The sequence below is a fragment of the Rhineura floridana genome, chromosome 1, assembly GCF_030035675.1.
Source record: "Rhineura floridana isolate rRhiFlo1 chromosome 1, rRhiFlo1.hap2, whole genome shotgun sequence".
NCBI classification, from domain to species: Eukaryota; Metazoa; Chordata; class Lepidosauria; order Squamata; family Rhineuridae; genus Rhineura; species Rhineura floridana.
In genome coordinates, this window is record NC_084480.1 from 67207039 (window position 1) to 67232115 (window position 25077).

The 25077-nt window shown below is 44.7% G+C and overlaps 1 protein-coding gene across 6 annotated transcripts in view; it reads left to right on the forward strand.

Annotated features, from left to right (window-relative positions):
* PAM (peptidylglycine alpha-amidating monooxygenase) overlaps window positions 1-23916 on the forward strand; it is a 246051-nt gene extending 222135 nt beyond the window's left edge. For 3 of the 6 annotated variants that reach the window (XM_061623355.1, XM_061623373.1, XM_061623392.1), the window contains 4 exons: window positions 10224-10277; window positions 19422-19625; window positions 22087-22143; window positions 23115-23916. In XM_061623355.1, the coding sequence (XP_061479339.1) occupies window positions 10224-10277; window positions 19422-19625; window positions 22087-22143; window positions 23115-23296 (497 nt within the window). In that variant the 3' untranslated portion in view covers window positions 23297-23916. The remainder of the gene's footprint in view (window positions 1-10223; window positions 10278-19421; window positions 19626-22086; window positions 22144-23114) is intronic. The other 3 variants (XM_061623365.1, XM_061623401.1, XM_061623383.1) reach the window with 2 other exon arrangements.
* Window positions 23917-25077: the final 1161 nt, after the last annotated feature.

Below are 25077 nucleotides of genomic sequence, written 5' to 3' on the forward strand. Positions count from 1 at the left end.
TTGGGGATTGACTCCTAGGACAGTGAGAGCAGATGGGGAATTGCTCCCCGCTTCCACTACACAAATGTCGAAAGATTCAGGACAGACAAAAAAAAAACACCACACAATGGAGTAGATCCATTAAAATGTAGCCCCTTAACTTAGGCATTCCATTAATTTCAGTGGGTAGTATCCAGCGAAATAGTTCTATTAGCACAAGGACTTCTGACTGTGCAACATAACTTCCATTTCCTCTCCCCATGCAACCCCCAAATCTGTTTTAGGTTTTCCCTCAACCCTGTAGAGCAGATTTGGGGCAAGTGTGGGGGATGAATAAGGAAAGGAAGGGAAAGTTCTGTTGTGCAAACAGAAATTCTTGTGCTGGTGAAACTATTTTTTTCCATACCACCCAATGAGCCTAAGTAGAACTACCACTGGATTTAACACTCTGATTTTTTTATATATATATAATTTGTAGGGGAAGGGAATTGGGAATCACTTTCCATTTTTTGCTCATTTATAAGTTTGCAATATTAAATGCTGTGCTGCCATGCCTGGCTTATTATCCTGTTAGAGATCACTTCATCCCAAACTTGTCCCTCAGCATCTGGCATTCGATGTCCGTTGACAAGTCGACTGAGAATTGTAGTCATTTCACTAGCTGAATGACATAATTTTCACTTTCCCGTGCCACTTTCACATCTTGTTAAACTAAATAAGTTGTTCCTGGTGGAACATTTGCTGCCACTTGGTCATTAAACCTTTCTGGCTGAAGGTGCTCCTTAAGTAGCTCTGTTTTTTAAAAAAGGCATAAACTCACAAATTGTTTAATAGTTCTGTTGTATATTAGTTGCTTGTTTTTCCTTTTCAAGTTTACGTATTTTAATCTCTGCCCCCAAAAAAAGCATCTGAGGCAGAATAGAGCCCCCCCCACCAAAAGTAAAGTAGAGTAATAACACCAGTCAGAATACAGCAAAGCCCAGTAAGATTTATATATTTTAAATACAAATTGCAGAGCAACTACCTTCCCATTTGCAACAGCTAACACTACAAATGGAGCTTCTTGCTATTATTTGGGTATTATTTATTTATTTAACTGATTTTTGTCCTGTTTTTGATCCAGAAGGATCCCCAAGGCAGCCTGCATAAAATAATAAAATACAATTACATTAGAACTGCTATCCTATTCTGAGGCAACAGTCTCCTGGCTCCCAACCAGACAAGGAGGCTCAGGACTCAGAGACTGGGTTTTGCACAAAGCTTTATTCTAGAAGTCAGTACAGGAACACAGCATCAGGAATTCTGGGCATGATTCAGGATACATAACAGGAGCAAACTAGGCTTATCTCAGGATACAGAAACAGACTAAACACGTGGAGGCAACAGCAGACTTTGTTGTAACAACCTTATCATGTCTAGCCACTCTTAATATAAGAGAGGTGGGTGTGCTACTTAGTCTGGCATTTTCTAGCTTGTGCTGCAAGGCAGGAGCTCCTTCTGGGGAGAGATGCTGATTCCTTTAGCTTAAGCCTCCTTTTCTCAATTCTGTGTGACCTTAGCAAAATTGTTTTCTCTTACTACTTTCAGTTTGTTCTGTCTGGAAGAGTCCAGGCTGTTTGTTAGGTTTTATCTGTTCAACAGCTAGGTCTTGGCTGGGTGCCAATGGGAATTCCTTTCTATTGTCATAGATGCAGAGGGGTTATGAGCACCAGCAGGCTCAGAGATGCCAGAGATTTTGGAAAACATTTCTCTTGTGTTCTTCCCAGCCCTCTCCATGACATCTGTAACACACTATTCATCCTCCCAGTCTTGCCAAAGGTTCTCCTTAGTACCCATGACAAATAGAGAGATATCAATCACGCTAAATACTCAATTGTGTCCCTTCCTATCCCACCCACTCCTGACTGCCGGCAGTTGGTCAGTTGCCCCTGCACACTGGGTATAAACGTGTGTTTATATATCTATATAGATATAGAAATATACATAAACACACACAAGATGCATATTAAATAAATGGGTGCTGAGTTACCTTCCTGATTCCTATCACAGATATTATCCCTTAGGACAGTAACTTCTTCTTGTCCGTCTCTTCAGTTAACCTCCTAAGTGAGCATCTTCATTAGGAGATGTTTCTAATCTTAATTAGTTTGTTCAGCTTAGCATCTTCAAAAAATATAAAGCGCTAGGCTTATTGTATGATTAACAGTATAATCTTCAGCTACATTGGGAAAAATAAAAATGTATGAAGGTGATAAATCTCAATGTATAAAGGTGTAGAACAGCAATGATGTTATCTGCAGCTTTTCTAAACATATTACTAAACTATATAGGAGTTCTTGCACGTTCTTTCTAGTATCTGATGATAACCAAAGTGTTACAGGCAATGTCTAGGCAATGACTGCTGAAGCCTTGGTGTGTCTGCTGTGCAGAGCTGAGTCTCTGCCCTATTACTCCTATTTGACCCCCATTTCTTCCAAGTCATCTGCCAACCTAGCCTTGCTAAAATATTTAACTGAGAATGAATTGTGTAAATGAGAGACAAGTTCTGATTTTCATACTATGGATAATGGGTGGCATTAAATGCTAATCTTACTCAAAGCAGACCCATTGAAGTTAATAGACATGGCTAACTTACGTTCATTAATTTCAGTGGGTCAACCCTGAGTAGGATTTAGTTGAATACAACCACCAATGCATCTTGAGCTCGGAGTATGGGTTTCCTTGATGCAGAATTTTGAGGTGTGAAGAAGGGGGTGTATTTAAGAACAACGTTGTTTTAATTCTGGGATGGGGAACCTCTACCCCATGGGTCAAATTAAGCCTGTGAGGCTGTTTTTCCTCAGGTACTCCCACCTGCCCCACACATAACATCATATGACACCATATGCAAAGCAGGTAAAGCCCCAACTACAGAGGAACAAGGAGCAGCCTTAGAATGCACTCCCCATTCTCCCTCTGCAAACAGGTCTTTGACTTGACAAATTAAATCCAGCACTGAATGCAAGCCCTGCTAGGATCAGCTTCACTCCCAAATGGAGCTGATCTCTGCCAAAAGTGAGGCTTTCATTCAGCACTGAATTTGAATTAGAGCTGTGGCTGCAGAGGAAGAATCAGGAGCACTCTTAGAGTGTAAAGGTATGGTATGACATCAGCTGACTGACAGATGGTTTGTCCCATCAGACGTGCCCCATAATAGGTGGGCTAGTTCTGGATCTGGCCCATCAGCTGGATCCAGGTTCTCACACCTGTTTTAACTGATCTATTTTCCATAGGAGGTGGGCCATCACCGTGGGGAAATAGTTCCACCTATCGTGCGAAGGCAAGAATGTTTTTGAAGTCAAGACTAGGGACGTCATGCCCCTCCCACTCTCCAGTTCATTCTTGCCTTCGTACGAACAAGATTGGAATTTCACGTAGCATTTAGCTAAGTCTCGTATTTGTTTGTCTATTTCTCTTTAAAGCCTTTTTTCCGTTTTTTGTGTCTAGCCTACTGAGGATCCCCTCAGAGACCGCGGCTGCGGCTCTCTTCCCCCTTTCCTCAGAGCTATTTAATTTCTTTTATTTCCTTGACTGGGTGCTCCCTCTGAGACCGCGGCTGCGGCTCTCTTTGTTTTGGCAGTTTCAAGCCCCCTCCCCCCCGGCTCTGTCGTATCCGTAGCCAGGGGGCTCCCTCAGTGACCGCGGCTGCGGTTCTCTTTTTGATCGCTTTTGATCGCTTGTGAGGGAAGGGGAATCCCCCTCCCTCCCCCCCCTGATCGTTGCCGCGGCTGCGGATGATCCGATCTCAGCGGGAGCTTGCAGCTGCGGCTCCCGCCGTTACTCCTTTACCTCAGATCGCCCTCGCTACGTGGCTTAAATCCCACTGCGAAGGGCTTTACAGACCGCGACGGCGGCTCTCTCTGCGGCGGCTGCCGTTTTTTCCTCTACCTGCTTCTTCCAGAGTTTTTCCAGAGCCGCTAGTGCGGCTTTCGGCGAGTCCGTGCTGGGCAGCCCTTCCCCCAGTTCGCTTCCGACGGCCGCCATTGCTCCTTCTCCCTCAGCCCCTTTTTGATCGTTTTTTCCCGCCCGTTTTTCCGGGCGCCATTTTTTGAAATTCAAAATTCCCGCCTTTTTTGTTACCATTTATTAAGCATCGGATACCTCCCCTGCAGGCTATCTATCTGTATGTTTGTGTATATGTGCTGCTGACAAACTTACACAAGGCTGATTTACACACATTTTTACTGTGGCTGTAATCCTTGTGGCTGAATTATATTATCAAGGCTGGAGCTCCAATCCTAGTGGGCTGGATTGTATTATCAAGGCTGGAGCTTTAATCCTAGTGGCTGGATTACATTATCAAGGCTGGAGCTTTAATCCTAGTGGCTGGATTACATTATCAAGGCTGGAGCTTTAATATCAGTGGCTGACTTGTATTAAATCTGATTTACATTGTATATCCTGCCCCCTCTGGGGCCGTGAACAAGCCAAAAACCCAGCCTACAGCACTAATCTGAGTGTGCCAACTCTAAAACAGCCTATATTATATTAACGCTGATACCTCAGTGCATTCTGCCCCCTCTGTGGCAGTGCATTTCGCCATCTGCCAGTGTATCCTACCCCCTCCATGGTAGTACGCTGTGCCAGTTCGGGTCTTTACATCCTGCCCCCTCCGTGGCAGTGTACTGCACCCAGGTTTATATAAGATGGCAGAACAGCCAGGCATGTCACCATCAACACACATGGTGCCAGATCAGCCAGACATGCATGCCACAATCAGCCAAGCCACAACATCCTAACACGTCTAAGACCAGACATGCCAAAGCACTGGCTAAGACAAAACATCTTTCCAGCCATAGTAAACCAAAGCGCCCTCGTTATGTCTCTGTGCCAACCAACGCCACAGCACAGACACACATAAGTGACATTTTCCATTCTCCTACTACTGCCTCTGACGAGGAAGAGTTTGTTGGCTTTCCCGCTCACTGTTCGCCTAACGAACCTACCTCTGGTTTACCGCCTCAAACATCTGTTCCAATAGTTCACCAGGCACATACATCTCCCACATCTGGTCTGCAGCTGTCTCCTGATTTTCTCTCCCAACTTCAAGCCATGCTGGCTTTTTTCACGCGAATGCAGTCACTACCACAAGTTCCTGCCATACCCCCACTCAACATGGACCAACGTGCGTTCCATGAAGCTCATCCTTCCTGTTCACCAGATCCCTTTGATGTAGCCAGAGGCAGATGTACGGATGAAGCCTCGTATGCGGAGGAGTCAACTTTCACTGACCATGTTGAAGGAGACGACTGGAGCGACTATTCAGATCATGAGGAGGATACTTCGTATCGCTTGTTCGATACCTCAGATTATCAACTGCTAGCACGAAGGGTACATACCCTTGGTCTCCAGACTGCGCCTTCAACTTCGTCCGCCCCAGCTATCAAAGGGGCCAAGGTCCTCAAATCCCCTGCACCTACTGAACACTACATCCCGGTGCCGGACCCAATTGCCAAATTAGCCTCCGAAGAATGGGCTCATCCACTCAAAGCCCGATGCTTCAAGAACCTGGCTGACAGATTGTACGCCCTAGCCCCAGACTTTGCCACCAAGTTAGATGTCCCTGGCATAGATGAACCAATCGCTCGACTCGTTTCAAGATCTCTTTTGCCCAGGGAAGGGGAATCCCACCTAAAAGATACTACTGAGCGACGAATAGACTTCGCCCTCCGCAAGAATCACGAGGCCACTGCCTTAGCCATGCGTGCCTCCGCTTCAGCCTCCATATTCTCCAGAGCCTCTATGATGTGGATGGATGACCTTCTAGAGGATGCTAACCCTGATCCTGTCGCCTTCAGAAGAGCACTATCGAAATTACGTAAGACAGCAGCTTTTGTGGCCGATGCCACTTTGGATGCCACTCAATTAGGGGCACGAGCCATGACGACTCAAATAGTCGCTCGTCGCACCCTCTGGCTTCGCCACTGGCAAGCTGATTCAGCGGCCAGACTGAACCTGTCTAAGGCTCCTTACTCCGGATCTCTACTCTTCGGCGAGGAAGCTCTAAAGGCAGTTCTGGTTGATCCAAAAGACGCCCAAACACCGGTTCTGGCCACAGTCAAGAACATCGACCACAGGCCCTTCAGGCGATTTCCCTCCTTTCGTTCTAACCAGTCCTTTCGAGGAACGCGGCCAGGAGGACGAGGCCGCGACTTCAGACCCTATGACTCCAACGCATTCAGGGGCTCCTGGAACCAACGCTTCCAGGGCAGAGGTCAGTACCAAGGGCGCAGGGGCAACTCATCGTCCTCATATAGGGGAGGCCCTCGCCTACACAAGTAGTATTAACGCCCTCCCCATAGGTGGCAGATTACTTAATTTTGGAGATCGATGGCTGCGCCTTACTACGGTCTCCTGGATCAGGGACCTTTTCACTTACGGCTATACCATAGAGTTCTGGGCAACCCCATCAGACAGATTCCATCCGTCTCCTTGCCCAAGGGCACCAGCCAGGCACAACATCATGCAGACAGCTATACATCACCTCTTGCACATAGCGGCAATAGAGCCAGTTCCCACAACTGAGAGGTCGCAAGGGGTGTACTCCCTCCTATTTGCTGTGCCAAAACGAGATTTATCTTGGAGGGCGGTATTGGACCTCAAGTTTGTCAACCGTTTTGTAACATACCGCAGGTTCAAAATGGAATCTCTCCATTCCATTACCGAGAGTCTGCATGAAGGAGACTTCCTGGCTTCTATCGACCTAAAGGAAGCGCATCTCCATGTGCCCATTTGCATAGCCCACAGAAAGTTCCTTCAGTTTGCTTTTGGCCCCCAGCACTTTCAATATAGAGCGATGCCATTCGGCCTCTCCTCTGCTCCGAGAGTATTTACCAAAGTGCTTCTCACCTTAGTGGCTTACCTCCGAATTCAAGGGGTCCATCTCTACCCATATCTGGACAATATTTTAATACGGGCAGGCTCTGAGGAGCTGGCTCATCGTCATTTAACGCTCACCCTCAATGTTTTGCAGGCCTATGGCTGGCTTGTCAACTAGCCCACAGAAAGTTTCTTCGGTTTGCCTTTGACCACCAACATTTTCAATATAGAGCGATGCCATTTGGCCTCTCCTCTGCTCCAAGAGTATTTACCAAGGTGCTACTCATCCTAGTGGCTTACCTTCGGACCCAAGGGGTTCATATCTACCCATATTTGGATGATCTGCTGATACGGTCCAAGTCTGAAGAGCTGGCTCATCATCATTTAATGATCACCCTCAATGTTTTGCAGACCTACGGCTGGCTTGTCAACTTCGACAAAAGCCATCTCCAACCAACCCAACGCCTACTACACCTTGGGGCAATGTTGGACACCCTGCAGGCAATGGTCTTCCTGGCTCCAGATCGCATCACTGCCATCACAAGCATCGCAAGGTCCCTGATGCAACAAACATCCGCAGACGTCATGCTTCTCGCCAGAGCGCTCGGGATGTTTATCTCCACAATCCACATTGTGCCCTGGGCTCGAGCCCACACTCGGCCCCTTCAGTGGACTCTGTTGCCTTTTCAAAAAGACATTGCCAGCTCCAACCATCGCAAAGTTCGTTTGAGCCCCGCTCTGCGCCTCTCCTTCCGCTGGTGGACCAAGGTTCAACATCTCTCCAAGGGCACGTCGTTCAGAGAACCCTGCAGAACCGTCGTGACCACAGACACCAGCCTCATAGGTTGGGGAGCCCACTGCAACTCCCAGTACGTTCAGGGGGTTTGGCCCAACGCAGAGCAATCTCGAAGCATCAGCTGGCTGGAACTAAAGGCTGTCCACTTGGCTCTATGTCATTTTCAGTCTCTGTTCCCTTTGCATCATGTGCTCATTCGAACAGACAACACGTGTGTAAAATCACATTTGAACAGACAGGGGGGCACCAGGTCTCGTCCTCTGCAGGACTTAGCCTCCCTCATCTTTGCCTGGGCAGAACAACATCTACAATCCCTGAAAGCAGAGCACCTCAGAGGGATTTGGAATGTGACAGCAGACTGGCTCAGCAGACAACAGGTCTTCCCGGGAGAATGGAAACTTCATCCAGCCATTTTCCATCGTCTCCAGTGTCGGTTCGGCGCCCTCTCAGTCGACCTGTTTGCTTCCAGTCACAATTGCCAACTTCCAAGGTACTTTGCCCGATACCTGGACTCAACAGCAGAAGCAGTGGATGCTCTGACAACACCGTGGCCAGACGGTCTATTGTACGCCTTTCCTCCCATACCATTGTTAGCCAAAACCTTTAGGAAGGCGCGAACCGAAAGGGCACAGCTGGTTCTGATAGCACCATTTTGGCCACGCCGTCCGTGGTTCTCAGATCTTCTGGCAATGTCAATGATGGATCCTTGGACACTTCCAGTAACGCCAGACCTCCTATCCCAGGGTCCAGTACTGCACCAGGACCCTACTTGGCTCAATCTAACAGCGTGGCGTTTGAACGGAGACACTTGAGGTCAGCTGGACTGTCTGACGCTGTGATTGATATTATTTTGGCCTCGAGAAGACCATCTACCACTCGCATTTATCAAGATACCTGGGTGGCTTTCTCCAAGTGGTGTCAGTCCCACCACCACGATCCATCCCAGGCCAATGTGCACCAGGTGCTCCAATTTCTCCATAGTGGCTTTATGATGGGACTTCGACCCAACACTCTACGTCGACATGCGTCTACTCTGTCATCCATTCTCTCAGTATCCTCTCCTGGAGATCATATTTCCTCACATCCGTTCATCAAACGTTTTTTGAGGGGAGTCGCCCTACGCTCTCCGGCTGTTGTCCATCGGTTCCCCTCATGGAGTTTGCCGAAAGTTCTGCAGGCTTTGCAACGCCCTCCGTTTGAACCCATCAGGACTGTGCCCCTACGTATACTGTCCTTCAAGGTCCTTTTTCTGATCGCAATCACATCTGCCAGACGCGTTTCGGAGTTGGGCGCATTGTCTTCTGCTAGACACCTCTGCGTCTTCCATAAGGACTCTGTTGTGCTGAAGACTGACCCTTCCTTTCGTCCCAAGGTCGATTCAGTTTTTCATTGCAACCAGGACATTGTTTTGCCTTCCTTTTGCCCGAATCCTACCCATCCTCTCGAGAAGGCTTGGCATTCGTTGGATGTCCGGAGGGCTCTCAAGACCTACCTGTCTAGGACCCAAGAGATTCGACGAACGGAGTCTCTGTTTGTATCCTTTCATCCAAGGTCTATGGGGCATAAAGTATCCAATCCTACCTTATCCCGTTGGTTAAGGGCATGCATTACTTTAGCATATGAGTCCCTGAAGCTGTCAGTTCCAGCTAGTATAACGGCTCATTCTACCAGGTCAGCTGCCACCTCGGCTGCTTTTGCCACTAATGCTCCTGTTGCCGATATTTGTAGGGCTGCAGTCTGGTCTACCCCACACTCGTTTATAAGGCATTATAAAATTGATCGTTATGCCTCTGCTGATGCATCTTTTGGCAGACGAGTGTTGCAACAGGTTCTTAATGAGGATTAACATGTGGGTGGTCCCTCCCTATATGGGTTGCTTTGGTACATCCCACGGTGATGGCCCACCTCCTATGGAAAATGTACCATTGGTCTCACCTGAAAGGTGATTTTCATAGGAGTGGGCCATCACGACCCTCCCAGTTGGAGGATGACTAGACATTTTATCAATGGGTTACATGTTATTGTTACGCTATTATATTTAAATGTAAGAGTGAAGTCAAGACTTTTAGTTCTGTTCTGTTATGTAGTTATGTTAGAGTCATGTTGTTATGCATGTGACTATTATGTTATTTTCCTGGCGGGCCTGTTGGCCTTGTTGTTGTATTTTTAGATATCTCTTTTTAGACTCGCTACGAATGAACTGGAGAGTGGGAGGAGCATGACGTCCCTAGTCTTGACTTCAAAAACATTCTTGCCTTCACACGATAGGTGGAACTATTTCCCCACGGTGATGGCCCACTCCTATGAAAATCACCTTTCAGGTGAGACCAATGGTACATTTTGGCACAAGCTGTTGAGCTTACTATACTTATTTTCTGGGCAGGAAACCTTTTTAGTATCTATTTTGAGAGAGATGCCCTAGCTACTATATCCCATACATTTTACATATATTATCAATTAAGAGCAGCCCTGCTAATCTTCTAAGTTTTGCAGGCTTGTAAAGCCAGTTATGTGTCACAAATGGTGGCCATTACTACCTCTATGAATCACACACATCACAGTGCCTTAAAAGCATTTTTTTGTGTTTCAGAAATGGAGCATCGGTCCGTTAAAAAGGCTGGGATCGAGGTACAGGAAATAAAAGGTTAGCCTTTTCTCAGCAACATGTAGTTTCACAACTTCAGGGGAACGTGATGGCTATTGTTGTAAGCAAAGAAAAGATGAGGTGATCTTCCTCAATAACTTAGTGGCGACTCTGGATTCTGTGTGCAAAGAACTGTCTGGAAAGACTTGTGTAAGCAAATTAAAAGGCTAATACTTGACACAGCTGAAAAAAGAGTTATGGCGAGTTTCCTTCTGGTAAGGCAGGTTTAGATCAAGCGACTAACAGCAATAATCTTAGAAGTTCCTGTTTATGGCCTTCAAACAAGGCAGGAAAAGAAAGTCTGGATCATTTTAACTTTCTAAATATTAATGGACAGTGTTTTCAGACATCCATGTACATAAAAACTCATTAACATGCAATTTAGAGCAGAAAAATCCCAATGCCTTCCCTCTCCAAATGTCTTGGGGCACAATGCAACTTGCATTTACGCTGAGCTGAGGGGAGTTGGCTTCGACAGGTCTCCAGCTGAGCCAAGTGGGTCTGGGCTCAGCAGGACTATGCCTGTGTAAGTCCCTCAGCCCAGCTCAGCTGAGGATCAGTCAGGCAAGCCCAGTTAAGCTGGGACCCAGCCGGCTCAGCCAAGACCAGCACAAGTGGACCTGGCATAAGGCCCTCCGAAAGGGGCGTGTCATGAGCCATGTCAGGGGAGGGACCAAGGGGATTTAGACCACATCCAACTCATGCTCAGAGCGCTCCTGCAGGTCCCAATCCAGGCAAAAGTTACGCTGGGAAAAAGAAAATAATTGCAATAGAAGTCAGTGGAGAGGGCTTATTCCCCAGTAGGGGTATTTGGGAGAGCAGGCTTTTACTTCCTGGTCCCTAAGGGCAGCTTCTGGCTGAGCCAGCATTGTGCCAGTCCATAGGCTTCTGAATGGCAGTTGGATGTGGCGGAACTTCCTGCCGGCTTCTCTTGCTCTAGCATACCTTACGCTGGTTTCCCCTGAGTTGGATTGCCCATGTCTCACACCAACCAGTGAGAAAGATGATGAAGTCTTTAAGTGTGTATTTGCATTGTTTTCTATTTCTTACAACATTATCATTGTCACCTTCAAAAGTAGCTATGTAAATGATCCTGTTACGGGACTGAGAATTGAGATAGATGATTTCTATGGGTCTCCTTCAAGCCTGTGATCTTGTATATGAAGTTGGGATGTGAAAGCAAAAAACCTGCTGTACTGGTCAGACTGGTTTCCCTTGCTAATTTGATAGTTTAGCCAAGTCAACCTGTGAGTTAATGGACTTATTGAATGGCCAATCTGCATATCCAAAGGAAACTATTGGAACTCTTTTCAGGGGAGAAGGCCCTCCTCCCCCCATCCTGGAACCAAGGAGAGGCTTGAGTTTTTAGCCTATTCTGGAGAAGCTGGGAACTAGGAGATGCACAGAGAGGCCTGCTCTCTTCACCATGGCTTTGGGGGGCCTCCCTACCAACACGATGGAAAAGCAAGATCTATTGGACTGTTAATGCTTTGACTCCTCCATCTTAAGTTCAGGACGCGAATATGTTTCCTGACTCCTAACTGAGCAGAGCAGAGGGAGCTGTGTCAGCAGGTTCAGAGGAGATACAAGTGAGCCAATTCTCAGAGAACGAGCAAATAGAGCACCTGAACAGGGAGAGCTAACAGGAGTTTGTCAAAGGAGTTGGGCAGGGGAAGTCAAAATGTGTTACCCTTGTATGGTGCACCACATACCAGTGGGACTCTCCTATTTACCCAGAAGGAGGACAGGACAAAGTACAGGCCATTTCGATATAAATTCAGTAGGGCCCCCTTTTCGGCACCCCGCTTTTTGGCACCCTGCTAATACAGCGCAAGCCCTGTCCTCCGCCCCCTTCTTCTCCGGTGCAATCAGCTGTGGCGCAGGGAGCTTCAGGGGCAGGACCTCTTTAAAAAAAAGAACAAGACAACTACAATAGTTCCCTGTCTCTCCCCCCGCCCCACTCTGCAACTCCAGCCCACTACGCCAGCGACATAGGAGCTGATTGCCTTTCTTTTACCGTTATGAGAGAGGTGGGGAAAAAGAGAGAGAGATGGACAGACAGGCCCTCACTCTGCCAAACAAGCAGGGAGCAGCAGCCTATGTGGGACAAGTGGCAACGGGAACGTGCCTAGAGGGGAAGGGGAGGGACTACCAAGCGGCAGACAATGGGGGTGGGCGTTTGCTTTCCTCCTTCCTGCCCGGGTTGCCCGCACTGGGGGAGGTGAGTGCCAGTCACCTTTCATTCCTCCCCCGCCACTTGTTCTCCCCCATGTGCCCAGCATGAAGCTTCTTCTTCCCTCCCCACGGAGGAGGAAGGAGGAGAGGAAAGGGCAAAAAGGGGATGCCGGGGAAATGGAGGGGATCCTGATCCTCTTCCTCCTGCTGCTGCTGCTTTTGCAGATGAAGCTCAGTGGTGGACCGTGAAAGGAGGTGAAGCAACGGTTGCAGGATCTGCCCTCCCCATATGGCTGCTGCCTCCGGCACACACACACAAAGATTGTGGAAGATTGGCAGGCCGGGAGAAGGGGGAAGACGACAACGACACAGGGAGGGAACAGAGGCACCGCGGCGCGGCTTCTTCCGAGACTGTCTCCTCTCCCTTCCGCTTGTTTTCCTGCCATCTTCACCCCCTTCAGACACACACACCTCGTCTTTCCGTTCTTCCCACCGCTGCCGGTGCGGCACTGACCTTGGCGTCTCCATTGCAATTGTACCAGCGCAGGCTTAATAATAATAATAATAAAATTTTATTTGTTAGTCGCCCATCTGTCTGACTTAACAGACACTCTGGGCGACTTACACAATATAAAACACAATTTACAACATATTCATACAACAGTAAACCACCTGTTAGTAATAGCCTAACCCACCCCAGAAATCCCATAGGCCTGCCTGAATAACAAGGTCTTTAAGGCTCGACGAAAAGCCATCAGGGAGGACGCATGTCGAAGGTCAAAAGGAAGCAAGTTCCAGAGGGTGGGGGCCACGACCGAGAAGGCCCTCTCTCTGGTCTGCACCAGCCTAGCTGTTTTCACTGGTGGGACCGAGAGAAGGTCTTGTGAGGCCGATCTTGTTTGGCGGCATATTTGGTGATACTGGAGGCGTTCCTTCAGATAAACTGGGCCGAAACCGTTTAGGGATTTAAAGGTTAATACCAACACCTTGAATTGGGCCCGGTATACAACTGGCAACCAGTGTAGCTCCATCAACACTGGGGTGACATGATCCCGGCGACGGCTTTGCTTTATTAAGCATGCCGCCGCATTCTGTACCAGCTGCAATTTCCGGACCGTCTTCAAGGGTAACCCCACGTAGAGCGCATTACAGTAGTCTAATCGAGAGGAGACCAGGGCATGTATCACTCGTGGAAGCAGATGTATAGGAAGGTAGGGTCGCAGCCTCTGTACCAGATGAAGTTGGTAACAGGCTGCCCGACTTACTGCAGCTACCTGGGGCTCCATGGACAGTTGAGAGTCCAAAATGACCCCCAGGCTGCGGACCTGGTCCTTTAGGGGCAATCTCACCCCATTAAGCACCAGGTCAAAGTTTCCCAACCTTCCCTTATCCCCCACCAGTAACACCTCGGTCTTGTCGGGGTTCAGCTTCAGCCTGTTCTCTCCCATCCATCCACTTACGGACTCCAGGCAATTGGACAAGGTTTCCACAGCCAACTCTGGTGAGGATTTAAACGAGAGATAGAGCTGCGTGTCATCCGCATACTGGTGACACTGCAGCCCAAAACTCCTGATGATAGCTCCCAGCGGTTTCATATAAATGTTGAATAGCATGGGGGCTTCAGGCTATGTTCCACATTCCTGTGATTTTTGGCTTTTGGCGGGGGTCTAGAACCTAACATGCTGTATGAGTGGGGCCCTACTGTAGAAAGAAAGAAACAAAAGGCTATGAGCAGGAAGGAGACTCCAGTGGTGGTGACCTGCAAGGTGTGTGCAATGTTTGTTTTCTTGCCTGAGAACAACATGGCATACATGTGCAACAGATGCAAGCTAATGGTGCTGTTGGAAGAAAAAGTGAGGGGCCTGGAACAGCGGGTGACCACACTGAAGAGTATGAGAAGAGTTCTTAGATAGAACACTGGAACAACAGCAAAGAGAACTACAGGAGGTGGAAGAACAACAGCATGTTGAAGCAGAAGAGGAGACCATTGTGGAGAGCAACAATTAAGTGGAGGAAACTCCGTGGAAAAAGGTGACAGTTAGAAGCAGAAAAGCTAGAAGACACCTTTCACTGGTGGAACTACAGAATCACTTCCAGGCACTTGAGGATGAGACTAGAGGACAGTCTGCAGGGGAAGAATTACAGGAGACTCCACGCGACAGCACGGAAGAGGCTGAAGTTCAGTCAAGCAGAGGCAATGAAACCATACCCCATGACAAGAAGAGAAGAGTAGTAGTGGTGGTGGGAGACTCCCTACTGTGTGGGAGTGAAACTCAAATATGCCGTGAAGATCCATGGACTCGCCAGGTATGCTGCCTCCCCGGAGAACAAATCAGAGATATGACAGAGGGTTGCTATCACTTATAAAGCCCACTGACAAATATCCCTTCTCATCTATATGGGAACGAATGATACTGTCAACAGAGTTACAAAGAAATCATGTCAGACTTTGAAGCTCTTGGGAAGGAAACTCAAGGACTTTGGGGCCCAGATAGTTTTCTCATCCATCCTTCCAGTACTTAGAAGAGGAGTAGAAAGGGAAAGAAAAATACTCCGGGTGAATGACTGCTTTGAAGGTAGGGCCGACATGAGAGATTTGGATTCTGGGACCATGGGGTATGCTTCCTAGAAGATAGACTGCTGGCAAGTGATGGGTTGCACCTCACAAAGACTGGGAAGAATGTGTTTGGCCGCAGCATGGAGAAATTCATCAGGAGAGTTTTAAATTGAATCCTAAGGGGAGGGAGACATAAACTTGGTGGCAATGACTAACAAAGGCTTGTGCACGGTAAGAGTAACTAAGATAATGGCTCTAATGGGGCCCAGTAATAGTCTTCATAAAAATGTAGGAAGGAAGCCAGGATGTAAATCACATGGTCTTCAATGTCTGTATACTAATACCCAGAGTATGGGAAACAAACAGAACGAACCTGAACTCTTAATACAGGAGAGTAAATACAACTTGATAAGTATAACTGAAACTTGGTGAGATAACTCCCATGACTGAACACAGCAATTGAAGGATATAACTTGTTCAAAAAGAACAGAAAGAATAGAAAGGGAGTCAGAGTAGTGCTATATGTTAAAAATGTATTTCCCTGCACAGAGGTACAGGAGGATGAGCTTGGTGGCTCCACCAAGAGTATATGTATTAAAATAAATGGGGCGAGGAATAAAATGAAGTTGGAGTCTACTGCCAGCCACCCAATCAAAGAGAAGACAAGGATGAAACTTTTGCAAAGCAAATTGCCATTGTTTGAAGAAGGCATGATGTAGTAGTAATGGGGGACTTCAGTTACCCTGATAGCTGTTGGGAGACAAATTCTGCCAAACACGGCCCCTCCAAGAAATTCCTGACTTGTGTTAGAGACAACTTTCTCCTACAGAAAGTGGAGGAAGTAACTACAGGATCAGCTATCCTTGTCTTGATTCTAACCAATAGAGATGACTTGGTGGATGAAGTGGCAGTTACAGGAACTCTGGGGGAAAGTGACCACACTATACTTGAGTTCTTGATTTTAAAGGAAGCAAAAGCCAGGAGTAGCCATATGTGTACCCTGGACTTCAGGAAAGCTGATTTTAATGAACTCAGAACAATGGTAAGTAAAGTTCCATGGTAAGAGACCTTAATGAGAAAAGAAGTCCAAGATAGGTTGGAGTTTCTAAAAGAGGAAATTCTAAAGGCACAATTGCAAACAATTCTGTCAAGGAAAAAAGAGGGAAGACGGCAGAAGCACAGAATATGGCTTCACAAAAAGCTTAGAGATGACCTGAAAACAAACAAAAAAAAGGCACAGGAAGTGGAAGTAACACCAGACTACTTCCTGTATGAGGAAGACTACAGACAGGTTACATGGAATTGCAGGGATGGTGTCAGAACGGCTAAAACTAAGAATGAGCTAAGGTTAGTGAGAGATGCCAAAAGCAACAAAAAAGCTTTTTTTCAGGTACATTCACAATAAAACACAGAGAAAAGAGATGGTGGTACAACTACTCAATGAGGATGCCAAAATGAAGTGCTCAATTCCTACTTTGGCTCAGTCTTTTCCCAAAAGAGGGTCTATAACCCACCTGGGAAATGTGAGTTGAAGGAGCAGGATTGCAGCTTAATAAACAAATGGTCAAGGAATATCTAATCAGTTTGAACGAGTTCAAATCTTCAGGGCCTGATGAACTGCATCCTAGAGTATTGAAGGAACTGGCTGAAGAACTCTCAGAACCACTATCTATAATCTTCGTAAAATTGTGAAAGATGGGTAAGTGCAAGATGATTGGAGGAGGGCCAATGTTGTCCCAATCTCAAAAAGGACAACTTCAAACCAGTCAGCCTGGGAACTTCAAACCAGTCAGCCTGACACCAATCCCTGGGAAAATTCTGGAGCAGATTATAAAGCGGTCAGTCTGTAAGCACCTTGAAAACAATGCAGTGATTACTAGAAGCCAACATGTATTTATCAAGACCAAATCCTGCGAGACTAATCTTACCTCATTCTTGGATCGGGCAACCTCCCTGGCAGATTGTGGGAATGCTGTGGACATAATATATCTCGACTTCAGCTAAGCTTTTGACAGCATGCCCCATGATATTCTGATTAGTAAGCTAGCTAAATGTGGGCTGCATGGAACAACTATCAGGTGGATCTACAGTTGGCTACAGAATCATACTCAAAGAGTGCTTATCAGTGGTTCCTTCTCAAAGTGGGGGAGGTAACAAGTGGGGTACCACAGGGCTCAGTCCTGGGCGCAGTGCTATTCAACATTTTTATTAATGACTTGGATGAGGTGGTGCAGGGAATGCTTATCAAATTTGTAGATGACACAAAATTGGGAGGGATAGCTAATACCCTGGAAGACAGAAACAAAATTCAAAGTGATCTTGATAGGCTAGAGCACTGGGCTGAAAACAACAGAATGAAATTTAACAGGGATAAGTGTAAAGTTCTACACCTAGAAAAAAGGAACCAAATGCACAGTTATAAGATGGGAGTTACTTTGCTCAGCAATACTTCATGTGAGAAGGATTTTGGCATTGTTGTTGAATATGAGCCAAAGGTGTGACATGGCTGCAAAAAAGGCAAAAGCTATTTTAAGTTGCATTAACAGAAGTATAGTTTCCAAATCATGTCAAGTATTAGTTCCCCTCGATGTGGCATTGGTTAGGCCTCATCTTGAGTATTGCATCCAGTTCTGGACACCATGCTTTAAGATGGATGCAGACAAACTGGAACGGGTTCAGTGGAGGGCAAAAAGGATGATCAGGGGACTATGAGGAGAGCCTGAAAGAACTGGGCATGTTTAGCCTCGAGAAGAGAAGACTGAGGGGAGATATGATAGTACTCTTCAAGTACTGAAAAGGTTGTCATACAGATGAGGGCCAGGATCTCTTCTCAATTGTCCCAGAGTGCAGGACACGGAATAATAGGCTCAAGTTACGGGAAGCCAGATTTCAATTGAACATCAGGAAAAACTTCCTGACTGTTAGAGCAGTACAACAATGAAACCAATTACCTAGGGAGGTGGTAGGCTCTCCGACACTGGATGCATTCAAGAGGCAGCTGGACAGCCACCTGTCAGGTATACTTATTTGGATTCCTGCATTGACCAGTGGGTTGGACTTGATGGCCTTCTAGGCCCCTTCCAACTGCATTATTCTATCATTCTATGTGTAAATAAACCATATCTCAAAAAGACACCACAGTCTCTGCTGACCTTCTTTCCAAGGAAAGTAAACTCTGGGTAAACACAGGAGTCCCTGGAAGTCTTGCACTGTTTGGAGAGTGGGGTGGCACGCAACAATCCAATCAAATTCAAAAGATTCAGGTTAGAGTAATGATAGTAAATGTAAAAGGAAAAACAAAACCCAAGTCTGGGAAAAGGCCCTTGTGGATGAACATGCACTCTATACTTTATCCTTATTGGTTGCGATTGCAGTCAGTGGGTAGTTACTGAGAAGGGGACAGCTGAGGCACAGGGAGCTTGGTGCAGTGCAGGCACGGTGGCAAAGGCACAAAGCCAGTCTGATGCACCGGCACCTCGCACCTTCCTCTTGGTAACTAACAGCAACACCTGGTATTGGGAAGCCAGATTAGCAATGCTGCCCCAGCAACCACTACTGATTGGTTGACTGCATTTGGAACATCCTCCTCAGAAAGACTAAAATGTCACGAGGACACAGCAGAATGATCATGCCAGGATGAGGGTTGCTGGTTAGACCTTTTGTAACACTGAGCTTCAAAATCCATTTTAGCCATGAACTCACAGAGCAGTTGAGAGTTCCCTTATAAGAAAAATTGGTTTGCTGAGGAACCTTACTTTGCAAAATGGTTGTGAGAATAAATAAGCATTGAAATTCATTTGGCACACAAATAATGGATTTAGACAAATAGTTTTCCCCCCAGGTGCTGGAATCTTGTTTGTTCAGTGAGCCTTGGCTATGGAGTCCATCATATATCGAACCCCTTCAGACAAACCGCATTTGTCCATGCATAGCAACTGCAAAAGTCAATGAGTGCCTGGGAGAGGGTGGGTGTCTCTGTGGAACTACTTCGTGAGTTCATAAAGAATGGATTGTTCAAAATAGTAGGTTAAGAAAATACAACCGATGCAGCAGTCTTGCTGTCTTTTGTGCCGATTCTGTATAAGAGCTCTCTTCTTTGGGTGTCTCCATCTTATGTTTGAATCCATCTATTAAAAGACAATATCAAAGTTGCTGGTCATATAATACATGATGCACATGAGAGCACCTGCAATTGATTGCAACATGGTCTGTTTTGTTTGTCTTTTATGAGAAAGTCATGATTCTTGTTCTCTGCAAGGCTTTTTTTGAAAGCAACCAACCTTGCAGCATGACCATCTAGCAGTTGTTGCTGCTAATTCCTGTTTTTAATACATTTTAAGAAGTAAATGCATGGAGTCTATCTGAATAGCTTGAAAGTGTTTATCAGTGTTCAATCTTTTCTTTCCTTGAAGAAGCAGAGACTGTTATAGAAGCCAGATTGACGAACAAACCCATGTCAAAGGAATTGTTAAAGAAAGAGGAAAAGCATCATGTGGTCCAGCAGGCCAGCACTGGAGTTTCTTTTGTTCTTATTACAACACTTCTAATTATTCCGATTGTCATCTTCTTGGCCATTGCAATATTTATTCAGTGGAGAAAGACAAGAATCTATGGAGGTAATTAACTAACTCTTAACTTGGTAACAAAAAACATTTTTAATGTCCAAAGCCTACATTGCAATAGCACAATAAAACATGAGGTGCTCATTTCCCATACTGTGCAGCAGTCAGATTCGGACAGATACAAGTCAGATGTACACGTTCATTATATCTCTGGCTTTCTCGGCTCAGAAAGTGCTTTTTATGTTCTTTTCACTTTGCAGTTAGGATTAAAATTTCTTGTAGTGCTTTAGTAGAGGGGAGGGTTTATGTTGTTTTTTTACTACTTCGTGAGTTCATAAAGAATGGATTGTTCAAAATAGTAGGTTAAGAAAATACAACCGATGCAGCAGTCTTGCTGTCTTTTGTGCCGATTCTGTATAAGAGCTCTCTCCTTTGGGTGTCTCCATCTTATGTTTGAATCCATCTGTGCCTCCTTTGATGTGGAGTTCCTTCTGTATATGCTAAAACAAATAACCCTTTACTTCGTTTTTAAATTTTGCTTGCAAGTAGCCTAGAGTTATAACACTAGTTAACTTATGTACCATAAATGTATCCACAGCAGCAGCAGTATTTTATCTGTGCAGAGTAGGATAAAGACACAATGTTAAAACCTATCCCCCAGTTTAACCCTGTAAACAGAGCCATGCAATACTCTTAGAATTTCCTCTTGGGAAAGAGCTACACATTGTGTACAAATGCATGTAACATAGCCTCAACACCAGCTCTTTCCTTAAAGTAAAATTTCAAGTGGGGTTTTGAGCGCAGAACAGAAAGAAGGCATGCTTAACCTTTCTCTCATCCACCATTTCTCCACTCCAGTTCATCTTCCCTTAGCCTTTTCCCTGTCACATTCTAAGTGTGGAATTGATTTAGAGCAGGAAGGAGGGGAAAGAGCTTGATGGTGTCTATGCTCAAAATCCACATACACACCCATTGCCAGGCTGTGTTTGTTTTTAAAGCTGGTTAAGGGGCTCCACTACATGCATTAGCTAATAATATGTAAATAGGGAAAGGGCTTCTAAAAAAATACATTATCTCATGTGGAACTTGCACCTGCTCCTCATTTTGGCAATAACGTTCTTCTATTCAGGGTCAGAGTAGGAAGCATTGCCTGTGATCTGATTTGACTTTTTAATATTGTCAATTAGCTAGATCTGGTCAGCTACACTGGCCTGTCATGCTGGCTTTGTGACCCCTATTACAGAGGTGCCTAACCTGTGATCCTGCAGATGCAGTTGGAGTATGACTCCCATCATCCCTGACTATTGGTCACGCTGACTGGGACAGATGGAAGTTATAGTCCAACAGCATCTAGAAGGCCACGGGGTAGCCATCCCTGCCCTGTTGGATGGATCACATAGCCAGCAACAACTGTCTTTTAAAAAATGTGTCAAAGCAGCTGCCCAGAGAGACAGTGAACAGAAATGGTGCCAAATGGTACAAAAATAGCAGTGGATTTTCGGGGAGGGGGCAGAGACCATTTAGTGTATACCTGTCATAAAAAAAACCCAAATATCCACCCACGCTAATTTGGATTTGCCCTCGTATGTAGCTCCCATAAATTTTTGAAGGCTTTTTGGTAATAGTTCATTTCATAATCATTTTATAAATGTCAGAAGCAATTCAGTAGGAAGGATACAGCTTCCATAAACACTGCAACACACAGTACTATTTGAATCCAGAGAAGTATTGCCGTGTAGTTTTCCCCTATGAGTGTGACACTGTTCATAAGGAAACACTTTTGGAAATATCTGAATTAATGTTTTGAAAAACCAGCTTGGTTTCACTCAGCTTGAATAGTTACTGTATTGATAATACAGTAGTTCTAATTAGGGCTTGTAGATTACAAATGTAATTTAAAAGAAAGTAACTTCTGTATCTTATTACTTGTTCTCAGCTGGATTTGGGCAGTTTCAGGAACACCAACAAATTCATTACAGTCCAGTATGATATGTGAAAGTGTAGTTCCAGTAGTCAGAGGCAGAACATCTCTGCTATCTTTTTGGCACCTTTTGAAGACTTTCCTCTTTCAACAAGCCTTTTAGGTTGAGACCTATCCCAGTCTGCATCTGTGTTAGAATTGCTTGATATGTTTTTTAATAATGTTTTTAACCTTTTTTTAAAGTTGTTTTTTAAAAATGTTTTTAACGCTGTTTTGTTTTAATGTATTTTAAGATCTGTTTTTATGATGTTTTAAAGTGTTTTTAGCACTTTGTTTGCCAACCTGGGCTCCTGCTGGGAGGAAGGGCGGGATACAAATTAAATAATAAATAAACAGAGCGATTTACAAATGGAGATGGGTTGTTACTTTTCAGCTAAACCACCACAGGCCTTACACCAAGACTTTGTAATTTTGGTTGTTTCTCTTCCATATAGTTTGATTTGCACAAATCCTGCTTTATTTTCTGGTGTGTGTTAATATAATTCTGCTTTAGGGTTCTTGCTCCTGATTTAGAAATATGTTTCATTTTTATAGCTGATGCCGAACATAAACTTGATTCAAGTTCAGGGGGAATCCTGGGCAAATTTAGAGGTGAGTAAAGGGAACGCAAAGACCAAGGATGAGGGCAGGAAATGCCACCTGAATAATCCTGGCACTGTAGGGACACCACGTTATTTCTGTTTGTTATACCAGACTTGAATGTGATTTTTATTGTGAGAATATTTTGCTCGTTTGAGACCCTATTGGGCTATAAAGCAGAATATGAGCATTGTAAAGGAATAAATGAAAAATAACAACAGTAATTTTTTTTAAATGACCCATGATATGCTTGAAAGTATATATTTATAGGATATTCCCAGCTCATGATCTGTGTAGCAAGTGAGCATTGGTTTGATTCTCTTCTTTAGATGGAAAATGCCTACCTTCTCTTACCTAGTGTATTTTGTCTCTCTTCTGCTAATGAGCCCAGCAGTTATTCCTTATGAGAAGGCTGTAGTAATGGTGTTCAGTCGTCCCATTATCTACCATGTACAGCCTTTGGGAGCTGCTGATTTGATACGGTTTGATGGGGAACACAAGAGATCTCCTAGGGGCAGAGAACAATACTAAGGAATTGATCTCCCTCAAAACTTTCCTTTTATATAAGGAAGAAGAAAAATAATGGCTGCATTTATTTCTCTCAGCCTAAATTCGAAATAATCCCTGAGCTAACTAAGAAAAGGCTGGAGGGGGGGGGGGGGGAAAGAAGGTGGAAGTTATTGTAGCTAAGATAGTCAACCTTGTATTGTGACTATGTCACACTTCAACAGAAAAGGAAAGTGGGAAAGGAGGAAAGAATGAATTGAAGATACCGGCTGATTTTGGCTGGAAGATCAAAGGACTATTCCATGAATCACTCTCTTTGTATTGACCTCAGTAGATTTTCCAAGAAAGTGCTGTTCTTATTAAACTAACAAGACTGCAATCTAAACATAAAAAATCAGGATGACCACATGTAGTAACTAACTTGTGGGAATAATGAGCACACTAAACCCTTACTTAAAGCGTATTTCCATTTTCAGGAAAAGGTAGTGGAGGTCTTAATCTTGGAAACTTCTTTGCAAGCCGTGCAGGCTACAGTCGAAAAGGGTTTGACCGACTTAGTACTGAAGGAAGTGATCAAGAAAAAGATGAGGATGATACCACAGATTCTGAAGAGGAAGATGTTGCTCCTCAACCTCCAGCGATACCTCCATCTTCCTGAAACTGGGCTTTGATTTCTACATTGTATGAATCCACAAAGATTGCCAGATTTAGCACGTTTTAAGATTTTGCGTATTTAATTGTAAATTGTACTAGTCCTTTGTAAGACTGTACACAGTTTTCTTTTTTTCTTTCTGTTGCTTCAGTTTCGTTTTAGAGGGTGAACATTTCACATCAGTGCCATTGTCTTATGTGAACCTTTTAATAAAGCGGAACAGTCCCATATTAATTGCAGTAATGATTCTGAAAGTATTGGTAGTTGCTCATTTCAGTTAGGGACCTTTTCTATATTTGTAAATAAGTCCCAACCTCTGCTTTAAGAAAATATTTTTTCAGTTCCCAGTTTTTCTTTTGTGCCTTTTCACTTTCAATGCCCTTAACCTATCACAGAACAGAGAGAATTTAGTGCCACAATGAAAAAAGCTGCTAAAACTCCTTTATTTTTTAAAAAAATCACTAGCATTGGGAAAGATTTTAAAAGCCTCTATTTAAAATGGTTTTTCTTCTTCCTCCAGAATTTGTGTGTTTCCAGGATGTCTTATTTTTAGATGGTTACACTGTTAGAACACTATTTTCAGAAGCTGGATGTAATTTGTGTAATAAAGTGTTCGCAGAGCATTAGGTGTCAGAGTGTACTTTGGAATTTTTGCATTGAGGCGGGAAAGGGGAACAGATCTTTGTACAAAAATTTTTGTAAGCAAATACCTCAAACCACTTAAAACAGTGCAAACTTTTAACACTGCTTTCTACCAGCAAGGGAAGGAAAAGAAAACCAAAGTGCTATTTTGTATGAAAGTTGGAAGAAGTTTTGTTACATGACATATTTTTTTGTTTTTTAAAAAAAACAAAACAAAAACCTGAAACTAAATTTGCATTACATGTATAAAAATCAAGCATTGGTTTTTAAAGAAAAATCTGGCCTGTATACCCAAGCTCCAGGGTATGTATTCAAATAAAACATTGTCAGAGTTAAGAGGAAACCTGTGTCTCAACTTGCATAGAAATAATTTTATTTTTGTACATTTCCTTACCTAGTCACACAGTACGGTCCTTACTATCATAGCATAAACATGCAGTTTCAATACCTAGCATTTATAACACCCATTAGAGTGTTCAAAGTGCTTCATATATAAAATTTCAGTGATCCTTACAACAATCTTGTAAAGTAGGTCAGTATTATCCCCATATTGTAGATGAGGGACTGAGGGTTGATAGCAGTAGTTTGCCATGAGATCGCCTAGCAAATTTATAGCAGATGCACAATCTGAAGCTGGGGCTTCCTGGTTTGTAACTTACAGTGCAATCCTCCCATATGTAAGCTGCATTGAATTCAGTCAGACATATTCCTAGGTAAGTGTGCATAATGGGGTCGAAAACCGGTAGGATTCCAGATGTTGTTGGACTCCATCCATCAGCCCTGCCAGCATAACCAATTATCAGAGAGGATGGAAGTTGTATCCCTTCATCATCTGGAGAATGCAGGTTCCCAATCCCTGGTTTGATAGGTGTGGTAGGACTGCAGCCTCAGTCTCTTACCCACTACACTCATTCATTCATTGGCGATCACTCATGGCCGAGTAACATTGTCTTCCAAGATAAGGTCTTTGCTTGGAATACACCTGCGTGTGAATTTGTTTTATGTGGGGAGATCGGCGCACGACGATCAACACACAATCTTGACAGAAAAAGGCTTTGATCCAATGGCATGGATACCACAATGATTGGAAGTCTTTTATTTGCTGCAGCCTTCATCCGCCTTCACAGCCGTTGTAACGTACACAT